The sequence below is a fragment of the Melanotaenia boesemani genome, chromosome 24, assembly GCF_017639745.1.
Source record: "Melanotaenia boesemani isolate fMelBoe1 chromosome 24, fMelBoe1.pri, whole genome shotgun sequence".
Classification (NCBI taxonomy): Eukaryota; Metazoa; Chordata; class Actinopteri; order Atheriniformes; family Melanotaeniidae; genus Melanotaenia; species Melanotaenia boesemani.
In genome coordinates, this window is record NC_055705.1 from 22,604,425 (window position 1) to 22,624,502 (window position 20,078).

The 20,078-nt window shown below is 40.9% G+C and overlaps 1 protein-coding gene across 1 annotated transcript in view; it reads right to left on the reverse strand.

Moving 5' to 3' along the window:
• LOC121635480 (collagen alpha-1(XXVIII) chain-like) overlaps positions 1-20,078 on the reverse strand; it is a 60,461-nt gene that overhangs the window by 14,607 nt on the left and 25,776 nt on the right. The window contains exons 12-25 of the mRNA XM_041978644.1: positions 17,666-17,734; positions 17,508-17,576; positions 15,304-15,372; positions 10,436-10,504; positions 9,709-9,777; positions 8,806-8,874; positions 8,557-8,625; positions 8,379-8,450; positions 8,229-8,297; positions 8,038-8,109; positions 6,703-6,771; positions 4,870-4,938; positions 3,273-3,341; positions 1,372-1,440 (exon numbers count right to left, since the gene is read on the reverse strand). Coding sequence (XP_041834578.1) covers positions 1,372-1,440; positions 3,273-3,341; positions 4,870-4,938; positions 6,703-6,771; positions 8,038-8,109; positions 8,229-8,297; positions 8,379-8,450; positions 8,557-8,625; positions 8,806-8,874; positions 9,709-9,777; positions 10,436-10,504; positions 15,304-15,372; positions 17,508-17,576; positions 17,666-17,734 — 972 coding nt within the window. The remainder of the gene's footprint in view (positions 1-1,371; positions 1,441-3,272; positions 3,342-4,869; positions 4,939-6,702; positions 6,772-8,037; positions 8,110-8,228; positions 8,298-8,378; positions 8,451-8,556; positions 8,626-8,805; positions 8,875-9,708; positions 9,778-10,435; positions 10,505-15,303; positions 15,373-17,507; positions 17,577-17,665; positions 17,735-20,078) is intronic.

Consider the following 20,078-nt stretch of genomic DNA (forward strand, 5'->3'; position numbering starts at 1 on the left):
AAAAGCAGCTATTGGCTGTTCTAAAAGTCGCTAAATGACGTCATCATCTAATGTGCATAATAGTCTGGTACACAGCAGCTAATGGAGGCTGCTGTGGAGAGGAAGGTCGTGGGAAAGGCCAACACTGACGAAAAGTCAAGCTCAAAATAATTAAAAAGGCAAAAATAATAATAATAAAAAAAAATTAAAGTTAATATTTTCTTTTTTTTGTAGTTTGATTTTATTAAGTGTAGGTTCTTTTCTAATTAGGAGGCTGCAACGTTTCACAACACTTCTAAGTTTCTAAATGTTTTCCTCCACACTTTTCATTAATAGACATTAATATCTGACAGAAAGCCTGTTCAGCCAATAGCAGCTTTGTACGTTTTATTTTCAGCCTGGTCATGAAACAGAGGTGATCATCTCCTGCTCTGAATGCAGCTACTGCTGTATGAACCCTTTTCTCATTGCTTTTAGACATGGGAGGAGCCTGCCAGCACCCAGTCCTCATTGAGAAGAATAAACTACGTTCATTTACGTCAGTCTCCAATCTCACTAGATTTGTCGCTAGTCGCTTAAATAAATAAATAAAAAAAAAAGCTAGAGGGGTCTGAAAACTCACTAAATAGCAACAAGGACGCTAAGTTAGCAACACTGCGCCCCCTTGAGGTGAGGCAGAGTACTGTTTGCCTCACCTGCTGACATTTTTCTGCACTTTATTGTACGATAGACGGGAATATTTCTCTCACCAATGGATTAAAGACACTACGCAGACTGTGGAGAGTCATGGTATATAAGAAATATTTCTGTAAAGTTCGTACTGGCGATATGCAGAGGGACAGAAACACACGTGTCAAGCAGCTCAGTTTGTATTGTATTTGTACCTCCACCGGGGTTTCTGCCCTGGATTTGATCAGGAAATACTCAAATTCTGTGATTTTTACTTAATAAACTGTCAAAACGTGTTAGAGTCATACTGAAAATACATTTTTAACACAGATAAGTGGAAAATATTAATATTTCTTTTATTTTTTTTGTCTTTATCATGACCTGTTTGAGCACACACTCGCTAAAAAGTGGAGCAAGCAAGTGAGAAAGGAGAGAGTTTTCTCATATTTGGGCCTCATACGCTATGAGGACACATGACTGTTAGAAAACCTTTAGAAAGCGAATTTTGCATAATATGGGACTTTTTAAAATGAATCTTTTAACTCGGTCCTGTCCAGCATCATGACATGCAGAATGGTGGCCTGGGTGCCAAACACTTTGTTCAGTCAAGAGTTTAGACACACATTTGTTCTGAAAGAGGTTTTTTAATGGTTTTAAATTAAAAGCATGAGGAGGCTCCTTTTTCTCTGATTTAACTTTTATCTTTCTGGTTCACCGTCTCACCTTTGGGCCTGTGATGCCCACCCCTTCTGAGCCAGGTTCTCCGGGAAGTCCTGGCAGACCAGGAGGGCCCTAAAAAGTAAAGCACACAATCGTAAAATAGCCTCTGAGAGATGAAGAGATGCTGTAGAAAATCTCTGGTCCCTGTAGAGAAATAATCTGGTATCTATGTTCTTTTTACAGAGCGAGTTACACAGTGACCACCGCAGTGGGGGCTTCTTTCTATCTGCACGGAAACACTCGGTTCTTGAGCTCGATGTGTTGAAAGTGGTGAAAACTGGAAAATATGACAAAATGAGCAACTTAAGGCTTCATTGTATGAAACAGCTGCGTTTCTCATGGTCCCAGTTTCTCTCTCCAGCTGATGCAGACACTTCCAGCATTGATTATTGTAATTCTCTACTTTCTGGTCTCCCCCCCAGCTCCGACAGAGCTTCATGGTTCTGATCTGAACCAGAAAGAGAACACATATTACACCAGTTTTAAAGCCTCTGCATCGGCTTCCTGTCAGCTCAGAAGAGATTTTAAGTTCTGGTCTTAGTCCTGAGTTTTTATCTGAACTGCTTTTACGTGACCTGGTAGAACCATCAGGTCTTCAGGGTTCTTTTTAATAAAAAGTTAAAACTTTCTATGGTGCATGTTTCCTGACGACCGATAGTAGAAAACATTATTTAAATGAATTTAATGAGTCTTAGTGTTATTAAATCTTAACTGAAACCTTTTCAGTCTGATTGATGCTATTTTTCATTCTACTTTGATCAACTGAACGCTTTAACCTGTTTTAGATTCTTTTATTGTTTTGCTCTGATTTAATTTATTTACGTTTTCCTCATACTGATACTGGGTGTTTGGTTTTGATGGTTTTATATGTGTAAAATCATATTTAGGTCTCTGGTTTTCTTTCAGGCAGCCCTTCCTCTGTTGTGTGGGTGTGTGTGTGTGTGTGTGTGTGTGTGTATGTGTGGGTGGGTTGAGACATCTTGTTGGCATGGCAACCATTTTTGTTTTTGTATGCAATTTGAGCTGCTCGGTGCATGAAAAGTGCTACATGAATAAAGATGGACTGGTTTTAAAAACAATACCAAATTAAAATAAACACATTTTAAACCTGACTTTTATTTGTTTTGGTAAAAATGAATAAATGTAGTTTTTTTTATTATTTTAATTAGTGTTTGATTTCTACTTTTAGTTGTATAGATGTGTTAAATTTATCCTTTATATGCTATATATTATTTTCTCTTAATGTCTATTTATTATATCTTTAATTTCTTAATGTTTTCTTTTAAATCCCATTTAGTCTGTTTCAGTATACATTTATTTTTATTCAGCTCATCTCAGTTTTTACTGTTATTGCTTATTTATGAATCAGGAACTGAAGCTTTGTCTGGGATCAGAGTAAATCTGAAATTATTGTCTTTAAAAAAGATAATTTGAAAAATCTTGGTGTAATTTTGGACTCTGAGATAAATGTTAACACACATATTACAGCAGGTACCTAATCGGCCATTTACTACCTGATGAATATATATAGAAGAAGGAGACTGATGCTTCAGGATGACTTAGAAAAAGTTCATGCATTTATTTTCAAATTTTAAAAAGCTAACTATATGTGATGTACAAATAAACTCTTGTCTTACCATGAATGCTTTGAGCACAGATACCTCTGCAAGTGTGGATATAAATACTTTCCTTTGTGTTTTGTCCTGGTCTTCGCTACAAGAAACATTCACAGCAGCTGTAAATGTTCCAGCCTCTGTAACCAACTCTGATAAATGTCTCACTCGTGAATAATGGCTGATACTCAGGAGCAGAAGATGGAAAACAAATAAATGGAGGATGACTAGCTGGGTTATAGTGAAAAAGAGTTTTATGAGAGAACAGATGTCTCTGAATCAGTTCCTCACCATGGGGCCTGGGAAGCCATCTCCTTTGGGACCGAATGGACCTGGAGGGCCTGGATCACCTCGGCCACCCTGCCAGAAGAAAACAGAATTAATTCCATAGTTCTTCTGTGCAAAGGCTTGAAAGAGATTTACAGATTCCCAAAGTGAACTGGAGAAGGATGTGCATGTACTTCAGTTTGTTTTTTTAACGTAAACCTCCATGTCCCAGTCAGCATCAGACATGATGTTTCCAGCCTCAGCTGTCAGATTCTGAGGCTAAAATGATGTAAAATGAATGTATGAATAGATGTAGCAGCATAAAGGTCGACCAGAAGAAGAAAGCAGAATTTATTACTAACAGAACTTTGTAGAAATAACACACAGATCAACAGTGACCAAACCTTTTCTCATCTCATCGTTCTCTCAAGTCTTGGCTTTCAGGAGAAAAAATATTGTTATTGAAACAAACACACAACAGAAACTATTTCCATGTTTCCACTTTTTCCTCATTTCCAGTTATTCCTGCTACTATTTACCTGCTATCCTCACTAAACCAACTCCAGCTCAGCTGCTTTGTGGCGCCACCGTGCATCAGAAACGTCTTCTTGGCTTTATTCCAGCCATAGAGGAGCATTATTTTTCTTCTTTTCACACACACATAGAACTTTCTGCTCACTGGTTGATCTTTGGCTGCTCCTGATTGGACGTTACCGTCAATCTAAGCTCTCTGATTGGTGGAAAGTCTGACAGGAAGTGGCTTCATCATCATGTCCAGGTCTAAATAGAGGTCTCTTAGTAACATAGTAGTGATGGTGATGTTTTATGTTATCATTCATCATTTACTGTGGATTTACCAGATAGAACAGAAATCCTGAACAGACGTGCTTAAGAGCTGGAGTCCTGCAGGTTTTAGACGTTTCCCCTTCTGAAACACATCTGACTCAGACTTGTGTTGAGTCTGCTAATGACCCATTGCTTTGAGTCAGGTGCGTTGCAGCAGGGAAACCTGCATGACGCCAGCCCTCAAGGACCAGGATTAAAGATCCCTGGTATAGAGTCTCTGAATAAAACTACATTTAGTGGCTGGATTGTAAACCTCCTGGACGGGATAGAAATGCCTGGAAAACTTCCGTAGATCAGCTAAAGGGTAAAATATCCATCACATTTACCCCACAGAGCTACACACTAGTGCTGCTGAGACACTGGTGATGGTAGAAGAGGTAGCGATTGGGGGTGCAGGAGATCTAGTGGAGTTCTAAGAGTTAAAACATATCAAGACTGAAGATACAAAACATGGTGCTGGGCTTTTAAGTGAAATTTTGAGCAAATGTTTTTGCAAGGAAATTTCTCCAGAACCCAATCAAGCCTCTTCTGGAACGTGCACCAGAACAGGATTCAGTTTTCTGACGTCCTCTCTGGTCTTTCAGATGTTTAAAAACGACTTTAATATTTAGATCAAATTAAACTCATTAGATCTGATTTTCTAAACATAGACTGTTCAGCTGTGACAACATGCATGTACTTGTTTATTGAACGGATTTCAGGTTTGCTTCCCCAGGATCCAAGAAATGAAACATTTTTAGAGAAAACAATGTTCCTAAAGAAGGTTTTCTGTTACCTTTGGACCTGGAAGTCCATAGCCAGTCTCTCCAACCGGACCAGGAGGACCATTCGGGCCAGGATCACCCTGGAACATGTTTTCATAGAAAGAATCTTACAGATCCAGATTTACACACACAAAATTCTATTCTATTCTATTCTATTCTATTCTATTCTATTCTATTTTATTGTGACTTAGCAGACACTTTTCTCCAAAGTGACTTTCTTCTGAGAGTAAGAACAACACAAGCTAACCTGCCATCAGAGCTGTTTCCACATCTGGTTATTTAAAAGGATTAAAAATGACGTTTTTATTATTAAAGTGCTGCTGAGCACACTGAAGCAGAGTGTGCTCAGTGTGGAGGGTAAGAAGGGATTACTGATCTGTGAGCCATGTTAACAACTACTTCCTACTCGGAACAGTTCTGCTAAATAAGCTCAGTTTTCTTTATCTAAACCAGTGATGGGATCTTTGGCCCTTGTCCTGCAGGTTTTCCATTTTTCCCTGCCCCTACACACTTAATTAAAATCAAATGGAACCAACAGCCAACAAAGTTCTGCACAATCACCCATTAATTTAAATCAAATGTGTTGGAGCAGGGAAACATGGAACATGTGCCAAGGTTCCCCACCAGTGTTCTAAACCAACTCAAATCTCAGGTTTTATCTGCAGGATGTCAGCGTTTCATAATCCATGTTTGCTTTCTTATTCATGAAACGGATGGTGTTTTATGAAAGGTGTGTGATCGGGTAACTTTCCCGATTGTCTTATGATGAGTATCCATGGGAACGGAGAAGCCGTTTACCAAAATACACTGAGCTCTTCAAAGCTAATAACACCGAATCCCTAAGAGGCTGCAAAGCAGAAGCACAGGAGAAAGAAAAGAGACAAAAATTCAAACCATTTTCTCCAATGGAATTAATGGTAAATGCGACATGGTTAGCTAACAACATGGACCAGCTATTAGCGGTAACAAGGACTACAGAACTTTTTCCCAGCGAGGCGCCCTCTATCGACGGCTAATCCAGCATCTTCATCCTACCTGTACTGTGAGATTTTGTCTTATCTCTTGCTCCACGTTTTCTCTTACTCTTTTCTTCTATTAATGTAATCTTGCGTTTCTTTCCCTGATCAGCCACGATGTGTTTAAAAACAGCTGGTATGTTTACATCCGCTTGCTAGCCTTTATTGTGTTGCAACATGAATAACAGCCATTGCCCTCCAGAACAATATGATTGTTTCTAAAGAAAAAGAAAAGCGTAGTACATATAATTCTCCTCAGGGGGTTAATGAAGTAATTTTGTTCTTCTGGAGGTTATAAGCAATGGACAGAACAAAGTGCATGCATGCTTATAGGACAGCTTGTCAGCCACACCTAAATAGAACTGATATTAAAAAAAAGACATTTTCAGTGTCATGTATGGCCCGAAACGAGTGGAATAAAATGTTAAATGTTAACTAAAAGTAAACAAAGAAACTTTACAACCACAAGTCTCTGGCTAATAGTCATGAAGGCACTGTGTTGATTTAAGGAACATTTTCTGAGGCTTTATTTAAGTATAAAATCTGATGTGTGGGAGGTGGGTAAGCAGACAGGTACTTGTCTGAGGCCATCATGATTTTTAGCCACAAGATAATAATAACTATATGTTATAACTAGTGTAAAGTTATAACATAATGATGGGAGCTGTTAAATAATAATAAATTATATATTAATAATTTAATATCGCACCACTTGATGATCAAGAAAAGTTTGTTTCAACAGCTGTAGGAGGAGAAAAATATTAAAAATGAAATCTGAAAGATTCTTAAAAAATTCTATGACATGGGTTTAGAAATGAGAGGATTCACCTTGGGTCCGGTGATGAAGCGCCCTGGCGGACCAGGAGAACCTGCTCTTCCTTGTGATCCTGGTTCTCCCTGAAAATTAACACAAGGCGTTAATAACAGGATATGTCCCTACCAGAACTTAAAATAAGAGATAAACAACATCATCAGATATATTACACTGTCATCATTCATTTCACAAATACTAAACCAAATTAATAAAATCAGTGTGAGAAATCTGATCCTTTCCATCACCAGAAAGCGTTTGCTTTATCAGTCTCTCTCAGAGCTGAGAAGGACTTTGGTCCATTTTTCTTTGAAATGTTGCTTCACTTCATTGAGGTTTGCAGCACTAATTTCTGCTCAGCACTCTCAAGGTCCACAGCTGAGGTTTGGACTTCACCTTGACCATGTCGACACCTGTCAGCATCTACTCTGGTGTAGATCTGCTGCTGTGTTTGGGATTATTTCAATTATTCTTCACCTTTTTCTAATTGGACTGTCATGAACTAAAACATTTAACATGCCAACCGTCTGTCCGGAGAGTCTGAGATGTGGCCTTTAAGGTAAAATGGTAAATAGTCTGTATTTATATAGCACTTTTCTGTACCTGGAATGATACCCAAAGCGCTTTACGTTATACATTATATTCACCCATTCACACACACACACTGATGGCGGAAGCTGCTGTGCAAGGCGCTAACCACAGCCCATCAGGAGCAATTTGGGGTTCGGTGTCTTGCTCAGGGACACCTTGACATGAGCTTGACAGGCCGAGGATCGAACCGGCAACCCTCAGGCTACAAGACGACCATGCTAGCCATAGAGTCACACCCACCCTTGGTTAAGGGTTTCACAATTTCTCTGGACATTGCATGGTCTGATCTTTGGCTGAACTTGCTTGGACTTGTTTCAAAAGGTTTAAGATGATCAAATTCTGTACAAAGTAAAAATGATGCAAACATTCGGGCGTTAGCTTCCCACCATTGTTTGACACGGCATCCTCCTCGCATCACTTCGACTTTGCAAATACTGCATATACTGCTTTTCAAGTATCTTTTATTGACACTGTGAAAAATTACCACACAGCTGACATTGCTTCTAGATTAGTTACATCCCACAATGTAGTGCTGCATCGCTGTCACATGTCCAAACATGGCCGCATGACCAACCCCCCCCCCCCCCCACAGGCGTACACAAACAGCAATTAGATGAAATTAAATATCGGCTGTTAATATCAGCCCAGTTTTGCTCATCGGACCGTTACCAATACGTTGAAAAATGACTAACATCAGCTGATACCAATATTAATGCCGATGTATCGTGCATCCTTAGCTTAGATACTTAATGGTTCCTTACTTTTGGTCCTGAGGGTCCAGCAATTCCAGGTGGACCTGTCAAGCCTCTGATTCCTCTCTGGCCTTGATCACCCTTAAAAGGAAAATATGAAATACAGTTATGTGATCTTCTTACTCATCACTTACATACAGGTCAATGAAGGCCAGCTGTAAGATATAACGAAAAGTGATAAGAGGAAATTACTTTTGTACCTTTTCACCCTGAGTGCCAATCCCAGGTGCCCCCTCTGGTCCTCTAAAACCAACGGCTCCTGGCTCACCCTAGTGCCACATACGCCTACAGTTAACTTTCTGCTGATGAGTTACAGAGGTACGATATGGTGAAAACCACCTCCAAAATACCTTCTGTCCTGGGCCTCCATCCTCCCCAGGCAGACCCGGCAGACCTGACACTCCTGGTGATCCTGGTTCACCCTGAAGACAGACATGGATCTGTGTCAGTTTTTGGACTGAGAACTTTCAAATGAATTTTAATTTAATTTAATGTTGATTTGGGGTTTTAATCAGAGAGCTTTGGCACCTTTTCTCCGGGCTCGCCAGCACCTCTCTCTCCTGGGGCACCAACCTCGCCGGGCAACCCTTGGTCTCCCTGTTTGAGAGGCATTGTTCAGCTTTTTATGTTTTCCTTTAGGACCATTGTTAATAATTAGAAAAGAAAAGTTTCTGCTATTGTGTGTCACTGCCGGGGCGCACTTATTTACATAGATGAATATCAGTGCCTTAGCAGCTGCATAAAACTTTGACGATATTAGTTTACAGATCATCAAACCTTGGGTCCAGGCATTCCCTCTCCTTGTGGGCCTCGGCTTCCTGGTGGTCCCCTCGGACCCTCCGTGCCCTGCAACAAGTAAAGAGTTGTGCATTTCTTTCTTTTTTTTTTGTTTTTAAGGGGAAGATGATCTGACGAAGATGATTCCATCACTCGACTTTACCCTGCCATTTTTCAGGGATGAGGTACCCATTTTCTTTTGGGGATCAAGCAGTAGTGGTCATTTAGGCATCCAAAGATGGCAGCTACTACCCATATCTACAAAAAAAAACATCCTTAAAAGCAGAGGAGTAGCCCCTAGAGAACTTGGTCCTCATCTTGGACATCAGAAAACGGTTTTTAATTTTTCTTCTCACCAAACTTGATCCAGAAAAACCTGCACTGGCCCACAAAACATTGCTTTTTAATAATGGAGGCGAGAAACATGCAGTGGTGTTACTGTTTTGGTTTGTTTTCTACATTAAGTACATACAGGCTCAGCTTTGACTGGTCACTACATTTACATCCTACATCTCCAAAATAGTTTCTTTCTACACCTTTGTCCTTTCTCCTTGTCCCTCAAGTGTTTAGTTTGCTATGAACTCTTATAGGAGGAAGAAAGAATCAGCCCAAGCATTTGCATTCCCGAGTCTTTATATTCTGCTTCTGGTACCGTTTTATCCTCCCTTTCTGGTGCACAGGGACCTACGCTATAGCTGCATATTACCAGTCACAGTTAGTAAATGAGAAATGAGGAACAAAGTGGAGACTTAAGTGGAGAATAAATACAACTAAATAAGGTAAATAACTCTGTACAGTTCCTAAAAGACCAGAATCCTGGAATTAAAACACAAAAAAATATGAAAAACCCTAATATTTTGGCAGTTTAATCCAAAGCGGGAGTCTTATGACTCATATACTTGCCTTCTCTCCTTGAATGCCGGCTCCTTGGAGGCCAACGGGCCCAGGAAGACCTGGAGGGCCAAAATCCCCCTATAGATTAAAAAAAAGAATGGAGGTTGACAATGATATTGGTATATAAATGTTGATGTCAGACAGTGCATTGCACACAAATGCCAGCTGGAACATTTTATGATTTATTACTTGTGGAAAGCACCCAGCTGCAGGGAAGTCTTTACACAGAGCTCGTGCAGTTTCTTGTAGCTCAGCTGTGCTGCTGCATTGAATGAATGTCTCTGTGCAATTTTCCTTTAATAATTTAACTTAAGTTTAAGCTCTGTTGTTTAAAAGTAGTTGTCATTATAAAACAGTGAAGTTAAATTAATCCTGTCACTTTAATCATTTAATCTTCCTCATGTCAACATCTGTGACTTACTAGATTTTCAGATGGCTGCAGAAATCTGCAAAGAAATTCTGCAAATGAAGACCAAACCTCCACATCTATGCCTGACTGAGCCAGTGCAGCACTTCTTTCCCACATTCATCAGCCCAGCCATAAAGCTGCACTCCTACAAGCTTTAACCGTGATTCATCACATACAGACCTTGACCTCCTATACAACGCCATGCTCAGTGCAACGATCGGTAGCTTTGGCAACTTCTGGCCTTCCTCACAACAAGGCTGTAGCTTTCTTCTTGCTTTGTGAATGCTTGCAGCAAGGCGCCTCATTTATAGCCTCTCTGTACTATACCTTGTCTCCTTTGATTCCAGCGCCCGGCGGTCCTCGGAGCCCCCGCGGCCCCTCCAAACCTCGTTCACCCTGCGAAGGCGGACAGAGAATTTATTACATTTTGACTTTTGAAATATTAGATGTATGACAGTGATGGCAAAGAGAGACCATATGTGACTTTGATAAAGGATGAAAAAGTACAAGTCAGACGAGCATAAAATGGTACGTCGTGTCATGTGTAGTCACATAAATCATACAGCTAAAAATGCTTTATGACCAGTGACACCAAAAAGAGTCTTTCTGATTGAATTCTGCAATAAAAGGGATTCATTCTGATTGATGTTTGAGTAAATGCCAAGATGATTCTATTTCCAAAAACAAAAAGAACAGATGAAAAATTTCATTTCAGTCACTCTAAATTATTTAGAATCAAAGTGTAGAGTTAGGAGGACATTAGGAATAAAAGAATGTACACATTTATAGAAATACAATCCCTCTCCATGTATTATGACAGTTAAACAACATAAATGATTGTGTTGCAAATCAGGATAACAGCTTGTATTTAGTCTAGTGGCCTTAGCAGGTTCATGTACATGTAGAAAAAGAAGCGGTGGTCAAAGAAACCAAAATAACTTGTAAAATGTTGTCCAAGTAGATGTGAGTTCAGCAGTAGATACCTTAACCTTCAAAGCCTGAGATCCCCCAGCTGGGAGACAAACTGGCTAAAATGGACGTCATAGAGACGCTTTTCTCTGGTGTCTGTACTAAAACTTGTCTTTTTTATTTTTTTACCTGTCCTGTCCAGCATCCTAGTAATTGAAATGATGGTCAGGTCGCTGTGTTGTGCCGAACAAATTTGGTTTGTCAATGGGAGGTTTATGGGTATAAGGCTCCTCTTGATAAGCCGATTCATTTATTTACTTATTTACTGTTATTTATTTACACTGTATAATGGAATCTATGTAATTTTGCTGGACCCACCCCAAGGGCGGCAGAGAAAGGCCCCATCCAGAGCCCCCCATCCAGAGCCCCCTGCGGTCATGGGGCACAGATCAGCCGCCGACCCCACCAGGCACCGGCCATGCAGGGCGGCCAGAGCAAAGGGCCAGGGCCCCAAGAACCCAGAGGCCCCCCTGATGATGCTATGCTATGTATTTAATGGCTGCACAGACCACCACAGTCTACTGTGCTTACTCTTTTTATGTCTCTGAGAATGTACGCTATGATGATCCTCCACCTTCGCCATCTTTGTTATTGTTTGAAACTGATGACGATGGAACTCTGAACTCAGCGCTGTCCTCTGGTGGACGTATCGGCTAACAACCATGCTAATGTAAAGAAGCGTGGTAGCATGTGGGCAGTGACGTTTCAAACGGACACACTTATTAATCACATCACAGCTTCATTGATTGCTTATCAGCTATAATGCTCACCTCTGTCCCCGTTTCCAGTAGTGCTACTCTATTAACTCTATCAGGCTAGAGCCCCAAAAACGGATTAAGGGAATACCAGAATAGGAGACTCAGTTCGATTAGGAAGACAACTCTGAAAAATTTCCCACCTTCCTTTGGTTTGCTTTGCTTTCACATTGCACTGTGCTCAAACAGACTAAACCTGCCTGAACAACGTCACGCAGTTACAACAACTGCTCACCTGGACAATATTCTGAATCTGCAGCTTTCAGGACTGCAGAAATCCCCTTCCCAACAAATGCTCTGCTCTACAATGAGCTTTAATGACCTCCACTTCATGCTACACAGAACAAATAAGGCAGATGTGATGCTAAGTTCACAGAAGCTCTATTAAACTCAAACAGTAGCTAACCTTTGTTTGGGTTAAAAAATACTACACAAGAGTCAGAGGAATCCGATTTATTTCCCCTGGAGGAAATTTCACTCATCTTCCAAGGACAAGAGAAACAGAATGTCAAACAGATGTACATCAGCCTCTGTAGTAATACCACATTTGCATGTTAGCTTCCAGATGTTTAGATTTATTGTCAACACTTTGTGATCCGAGCACACAAGCAGACGTGTTAATGATGTAGAGAAAGGGTGATACTGCTGCTGAGCCCCAGTGAATCGGGAGCTTGTTGAGGCACGCCATGGAAAGAACGCTGCTTTAGAGCAGCAACATCTGCAAGTTAGCAATCAAATCTAGAGAAAAAAAAGCACCCCTGGAGGCCAGTCTACTCCAGTGGGTTATAGACTATTCTTGGGAAATGCTGTAAAAAAGCCAAAAAGTAATAATATACTGGCCCAAATTCCACTTTGTTGTGCATGTTTGATTTAATGTTTGTTTTTATCACAACAATGATGTTTGGTCTTTTCACAGCTGCATATGAAATGAATTAAACTACTTATAAACAGAAACACTTGTATCATCGATAATTACAGAGATGCATTTTAAATGTTTAAATTGCTGATTTGTTTTATTGAGTTTAACTTACAATTTGTTCAGATTTAGAAATTTTACATTGTTAATAAAATGCTCACCCAGATCTACAGTCTGAGTATCAGCCGTCCCTCCGTCAGACCTGTTGAGGTCTGGGTTCTGGGGAGGACCCGTCCCTCTGTCAGACCGGTTGAGGTCCGGGTTCTGGGGAGGATCCGTCCCTCCGTCAGACCGGTTGAGGTCCGGGTTCTGGGGAGGACCCGTCCCTCCGTCAGACCTGTTGAGGTCCGGGTTCTGGCGAGGACCCGTCCCTCCGTCAGACCGGTTGAGGTCCGGGTTCTGGGGAGGATCCGTCCCTCCATCAGACCGGTTGAGGTCCGGGTTCTGGCGAGGACCCGTCCCTCCGTCAGACCTGTTGAGGTCCGGGTTCTGGGGAGGACCCGTCCCTCCGTCAGACCTGTTGAGGTCCAGGTTCTGGCGAGGACCTGTCCCTCCGTCAGACCGGTTGAGGTCCGGGTAGTGGGGAGGATCCGTCCCTCCGTCAGACCAGTTGAGGTCCGGGTAGTGGGGAGGATCCGTCCCTCCGTCAAACCGGTTGAGGTCCGGGTTCTGGGGAGGATCCGTCCCTCCGTCAGACCTGTTGAGGTCTGGGTTCTGGGGAGGATCCGTCCTCTCAACAGACCCGTTTCCACTGATCTTCAGTCCAGTTCTTGTGTCATATGACATACCGCTGCCTTTTCTCTCTGTTTCCCGAATGGCTTTTTGACAGCCACGTTTCCATGGAGACCATTTCTGATGAGGCTTCGGCCAACACTAGATGGATTAACTGAAGGTCCAGATGCATCTCTCGGGTCCTGGGTCAGGCTGGATTTGTTCCTTTCTCTTTAGGACATCACTTCCAGATCCTGTTCACCTGTAGATAGCTGGTGTCAGAATAAAACTCTTTCTTTAGTTGCAACTACAGAAAATGTGAAGAAAAATTGTGTCTTTGTGCTGGACTGTTCCAGCAGTGCCTGAAAGTATCACTGAAAATGGATTGTTTGCTACGCATAAACAACACTGTTCATCCTTTTAGTCAGGAGTCTGTGTGTGCAGTTTAAAGTGACTTGAAGCTAATCCATCGTACATCCTGTATCTTCTCTGAGCTTCCTCCAGCCAGTAAAAGTCAGTCTAATATTGACTCTTGTCTTATCTCTTGCTCTGTCACTTTTTCGTTTCCTTACTTCCCCTGATTATGTCCACTTCCATTTGAGTGCTGAATCAGCCATGGTGTGTGTCCAAAACCAGCCAGTATGTTGATATCCAGTTGCTGAAATTTTAAATTTAAATTGACTCCCTCAGGGATTAATAAAATTAAGTCTAAGTCTGGAACAGCTGTCACGTGATGCTCCGGGCTGTGGTTTCTCAGCCTCGGGCCTCTGCAGGGTGACAAAGGCTCCAGGAATGTACATGATAAATGTCAGTGTGGCATTCAAATGAGTCACAAACTTATGTAGTTCTGCCCAACCATGTTCACCAGTTCATCTGATTCAGGAGCTGTCGGACAGCAGCCCTCCAGGACCAGCTTTGGACACCCCTGGACACATGAAAGTCTGACTGCTGGGTATCAAAACATAAAGATAAAAGAGGTGGTGCAAAGACTTTTGCAAAGTCCTGTGTTAGTTTCAGAAAGAATAGAGCCTCAACTCCAGATTTACAAGTGTCTACATGCCCCATACAATGGTCTAAATCAGTGTTCATCAACTCCAGTCCTCAAGATCTACCATCCCGAAGGATTTAGTGTTTCCTTGCTGCACACCTGATTCAAATCAATTGCGCATTAACAGGCAAAAGTTGACAAGTTCTTGGAGAACCTTTTTATTTGAATCAGGTGTACTGTAGCAGGGTGGAGCATCTTGAGGACTGGAGTTTGTGAACACTGGTCTAAATACTGCTTTAAATTCATATTCTGTAAATTTAAGTGTGGAATCATTACATGCTGTATTTACCTTCTTTCTCCTAATGTAAGCCAGAAACCAGAAAATGATGATGGAAGGTATAAAAGGTACATATGAAAGGTTTTTTGAGAAAAGGCAGATGCAGGAACAGACTCGTTCCCTCTCACTAAATCACTGCCATGTTGATGTGTCCTGGATATTTTCCTGCTCCGTCTCTGAATCTTCTGCTCTGCATCGTGGTGTTCTCATGTCCTCTAGCAGAGATGCTCAGTAGACAGCATGAAGTCATGGAAGCCATACCACTGCTGGGACTTTACAGAACCTCTGTGTCGTGTTATCTCATGTCACCATATGTGTCGTTAATTTCCTGTGATATCAGAAAATCTGGAGTCCAGACAACATTTGGGCAGATGAGTGGGTGGATGGATGAAGTGCAGATGAATACATGAAACAGGGTCAAAAGAGGGAAGCTTTAAACTGACTTGAATGAATGTGTGTTACAGGAAGTACTGTCAGTCCCAAGAGCCTCAGACAGAAAAGACACGATCATGTACTCACCTTTGGTCCAGGGAGACCTTCTCCTATAGGTCCTCTTTCTCCTTGAACTCCCTGTGGCCCTTGAGGTCCCTGAATGAAACAAAAGGTGTTAATGAACACTAGAGAAACAAAATCTTCAGCAATGGACTCCATACTTCCGAAATGAGGAGCAATTTTAACTTGCAGCACGACCAAACAGCAGCATTAAAAGAGTTTAAAGGAATCATTCTCAAGGCTAAAAACATTAGCATGCTCAGCTAACTAGCACACCAGTACAGAGTTATGATAAGGACCAGTTCTGTAACTTTAGCTGTCTAAAGTGTAACAAGTGCAGGTACAAATGCAGTACGAATTAATTCAAGTCTGAAAACACAAGTCAATTTTTGATATACAAAACATTTGTCCCACATTTCACTCTAAGTCAAGAATTAATCAGATTTCTCTAATCAGAGAGAACTGAATAAGCACAACTATCAAAGCTCCCTAAAATGATGAACTCTTAGTGGAATTAGGTGATAATAAAGACTTTTTCTTTACATCTCCAGAAAGAAACCTTAGATTTTCCATAGACAAACATATCTTTAGATAGAAAACTTTATTAATCCTGCTAGGGGGAATTATTTTGCTACCAGATCGAACAATTTAATACAACAATAAAAAAAAATAACAATTTTGACATTAAAAGCAGAGAGTAAAAAGCCAAAAAACATGATTAAAAATGCAATAAAAACATTATACACAATGCAAATTAAACTACTTAACAGCAGCAGGATGAAAGACCTTCTCGGTAGGGATGGGTGTATTGATACTATGGAGTCAGCTGATACAGAACATGCTATTTGTTTTCACTTCTGAGAGTTTTAGGCAATAAGATTGCATGTGAAGCAACAGTGAAGTCCTTCTGTCATGTGACCATGGCAGCCTATCAGATGTCATGATGTCATGATGATGATGGTGCTGCTGTTAATGATGAGGTCTTGTTTTGATATTTTACTGGTTTAATGCAGGTTATTGCAAATTATGTTGTATTATATTCATCATTTTACTTTTACATATTTTATTTTCTATTTAAGAAATATGAAAATTCTTATGTTAATCTGTACTTTAATTATTTTATCATTTTAAAAAGATTTTTTCTTTTATTTTTATTTTACTCATCCATATAATTTATTATGGTTTAAAAAGCATTTATTTCAGGTACTGATGTTCATGAGTTTTATTTATATTCCATATTGCCCCGGCAATAAAAATATTAATACACACTGTACAATTGTGATTTTCTTTTAAGGGGCAAGACATATCGATATTGGTATAAATGGAAAAGTACCAGAAACTAATGGTATTTCAATGAACAACACCAATTCAGTAACAGAATCAGCTGTTGGGCATTGATAGAAAAGATTTGGGAGGTTTCTCATGTGCACAACCTACATACTGAACTCTGCTGCTCATCCCACAGATCCATCTTTCTTACCAATGTGGCTCCATTTAAAAGGGAGATAAACAGGCCTGTTTTTATATTACTGTAAAAGTACATGTGTACTTGTATTTCTGGGATGTTGACAAACCCAACATGTTATAGTATTGCAATCATTTCTGATCTCAAGAAAACAAAAGGAAGATTTCTGGATATAATGAGATGTTTCATGATATTTAATCATCTTGGGATAACGTGGCTGCTGTCGTCTTTTTGGGTGAATGTTCTCCAAGCCAAGAAGCGAAACCTTAAACCAGCACTACAAAACTTTGGCAGATTTTCTCAGCGTCTTTATTCCGTCTCTTCTCTTAGAACTTTCCAGCTAGTAAGTCAGTCTGAAGGTCTTGTTTCTTGCTTCATCTCTTTCTTCTTTTTCTCACTTTCTTTGATAATATCCTTCTGGGTTTCTTTAATGAATCAGCCGCAGTGTGCTTTGATATCTAGTTGCTAGCATGTGAAGCTATGCTGTAAAGTGATGGATGGAAAAAAATAAAGTTGGGAAGTGTAGTTTTTCAGCCTTGGGACGCTGCAGGGTAACGATGACTTCAGAAATGTAACTGTACCATGAAAACGAGTCAAATCGGAAAGTTATATAGTTTTACTTTGAAATTATGTATTACTCCCTTCATCTGTAAGTGGCCATGACTCCATGCATAATCCTTTCCTTGGGACCATAAAACGTGTCCGGATTGCTTTGTTTCACCACCACCATTTGTAACTGAGATTTGTGTGCTGGTTTCTTACGTACCGGTGGTCCAGCCTCGCCAAGCCCTGGAGGACCAGGTGGCCCTGGTTGCCCCTGGAAACCAACATCACCCTGCAGATTGCGAAACACAAAAGTTGATATTATGCTTTCAAGTTTTTATTTTCCAGAGCAATGTGGCAGGATTTTTTTTAGTACTTTACCTTTGGTCCTGGAAGGCCGACCCCCGTTTCCCCTTGGATTCCAGGTGGCCCAGGAAGTCCTCTTTCCCCCTATAAAAACACAGGCAGGGACAGACAAAGATGCTTAAACGCTATGATGACCAGTAAAGCTGCCCAGGTTTACTGATGATAAAAACAAGCAAAATAAATCCATAACATCATAAACATCCATGAGCAGTTTTGGCTCCCCCTAATATTATGCCGCGTTTAAAGAGGGTTCCTGCAGTTAAATAATTGGTTGAAAATGCAGTTGTTTCTACTGTCAGAAACTGTAAATCACATCCTTGGTGTTCAGCAGGAGGGCACATGAGAGGCGTGAAAGGGGGCGTGGAAACACTAGCAGTTGCATACCAAACCCCCCTCCCCTCCTCTGCCCTTTCAAGCAAGTTAGGACAATGCTTAGAGCCAGACATTAGTCTGCTATTCAGGTGATATAGGATGACAGCCAAACTATTAACATGAACATTCTTCTAAAATAATTAGGAGGCAAACACTTGGCTGGGAGTGTGTGCTTGTAGAAGAATTGGCAGGTATTATGTGGGAGAGACAAATAAGCTGACAAGTTAATAACAGATGAACCGCTTCAGAGGGGCTTCAAATGTCACAGTGGCTGTGGATTGTAACTCGCAAATAAGTGTTTGAATATACAGTCATGCAGTTGGTGGTATCAGTTTGTGCAGATCCTTGACATTTATGTTGGATAGATTTAATCCAAACGCAGTTTAAATGTCAGCTTCGTGAGTCTGACTTATTTCCTGTATGTTATTCTAGGAAAACTCAGGATTAGAGAGTTATTGGATGCTACATTCCTCATATGCTGCAACACATGTCTTGTTTCATTTTGCCTCTCTGCAGGTATCTGTCACTCAATATCTTAGTGTGGTTGGATCAGTGGCATGGACAATCCACCATTCTCCATAATCCACTTCAGAAAAAGCCCTGCATTCTTTCTGTAAGCATCTGCTTTTGAGACTGGGACTGGTTTTGATCGATGGATTTAAAAGACTACAGATCAAAGTACATTTATTGATATAAATCTTAAATTTCATTCATTGTGGAGAAATGCTCTCCAGGGTTTTTCCAGTTGGCTACATGGGAAGGTAACAGCTAAAAGTCTTAAAAAAATAATTTCATCAGTCAAATCTTAGAAACCGGGACAACGTTGTGTTGGGTAGTTTTGTTGGTGATGAAAAACTTACGTTTGTTTATTCAATGAACCTGAAATTAAGAGATTTGTAGGAAAAAAGTTTATTTATTAAGCTTGCTAACTCAACTGTGACACTTAAATTACTTATATTACTTAATCATATTTCTGGATTTACAAAAAGAATTTGATGATGTTTATTATAAAGTGCTCTTAAATAAATCATAAATATGGTGTCAGTGAGTTGAGGACTGGAGGAGGAGGAGAAGAAGAAGAAGGAGGAGAAGGAGGAGGAGGAGGAGAAGGAGGAGAACAAGAAGAAGGAGGAGGAGGAGGAGGAGAACAAGAAGAAGGAAGGAGGAGGAGGAGGAGAAGAACAAGAAGAAGGAAGGAGGAGGAGGAGGAGGAGAACAAGAAGAAGGAGGAGGAGGAGGAGAACAAGAAGAAGAAGGAGAAGGAGGAGAACAAGAAGAAGAAGGAGGAGGAGAAGAACAAGAAGAAGAAGGAGGAGGAGAAGAACAAGAAGAAGAAGGAGGAGGAGAAGAACAAGAAGAAGAAGGAGGAGGAGGAGGAGGAGAAGGAGAAGAACAAGAAGAAGAAGGAGGAGGAGGAGGAGAACAAGAAGAAGGAGGAGGAGGAGGAGGAGGAGAACAAGAAGAAGGAGGAGGAGGAGGAAGAGAAGAAGAAAAAGGAGGAGGAGGAGGAGAAGAAGAAAAAGGAGGAGGAGGAGGAGAAGAACAAGAAGAAGGAGGAGGAGGAGAAGAACAAGAAGAAGAAGGAGGAGGAGGAGAAGAACAAGAAGAAGGAGGAGGAGGAGAAGAACAAGAAGAAGAAGGAGGAGGAGGAGAAGAACAAGAAGAAGGAAGGAGGAGGAGGAGGAGAAGAAGAAGAACAACAAGAAGAAGGAGGAGGAGGAGAAGAAGAAGAAGGAAGAAGAGGAGGAAGAGAAGAACAAGAAGAAGGAGGAGGAGGAGGAGAAGAAGAACAAGAAGAAGAAGGAGGAGGAGGAGGAGAAGAAGAACAAGAAGAAGAAGGAGGAGGAGGAGGAGGAGGAGGAGGAGGAGGAGGAGAAGAAGAAGAAGAAGGAGGAGAAGAACAAGAAGAAGAAGGAGGAGGAGAAGAACAAGAAGAAGAAGGAGGAGGAGGAGGAGGAGAAGAACAAGAAGGAGGAGGAGGAGGAGAAGGAGAAGAACAAGAAGAAGAAGGAGGAGGAGGAGAACAAGAAGAAGGAGGAGGAGGAGGAGGAGAACA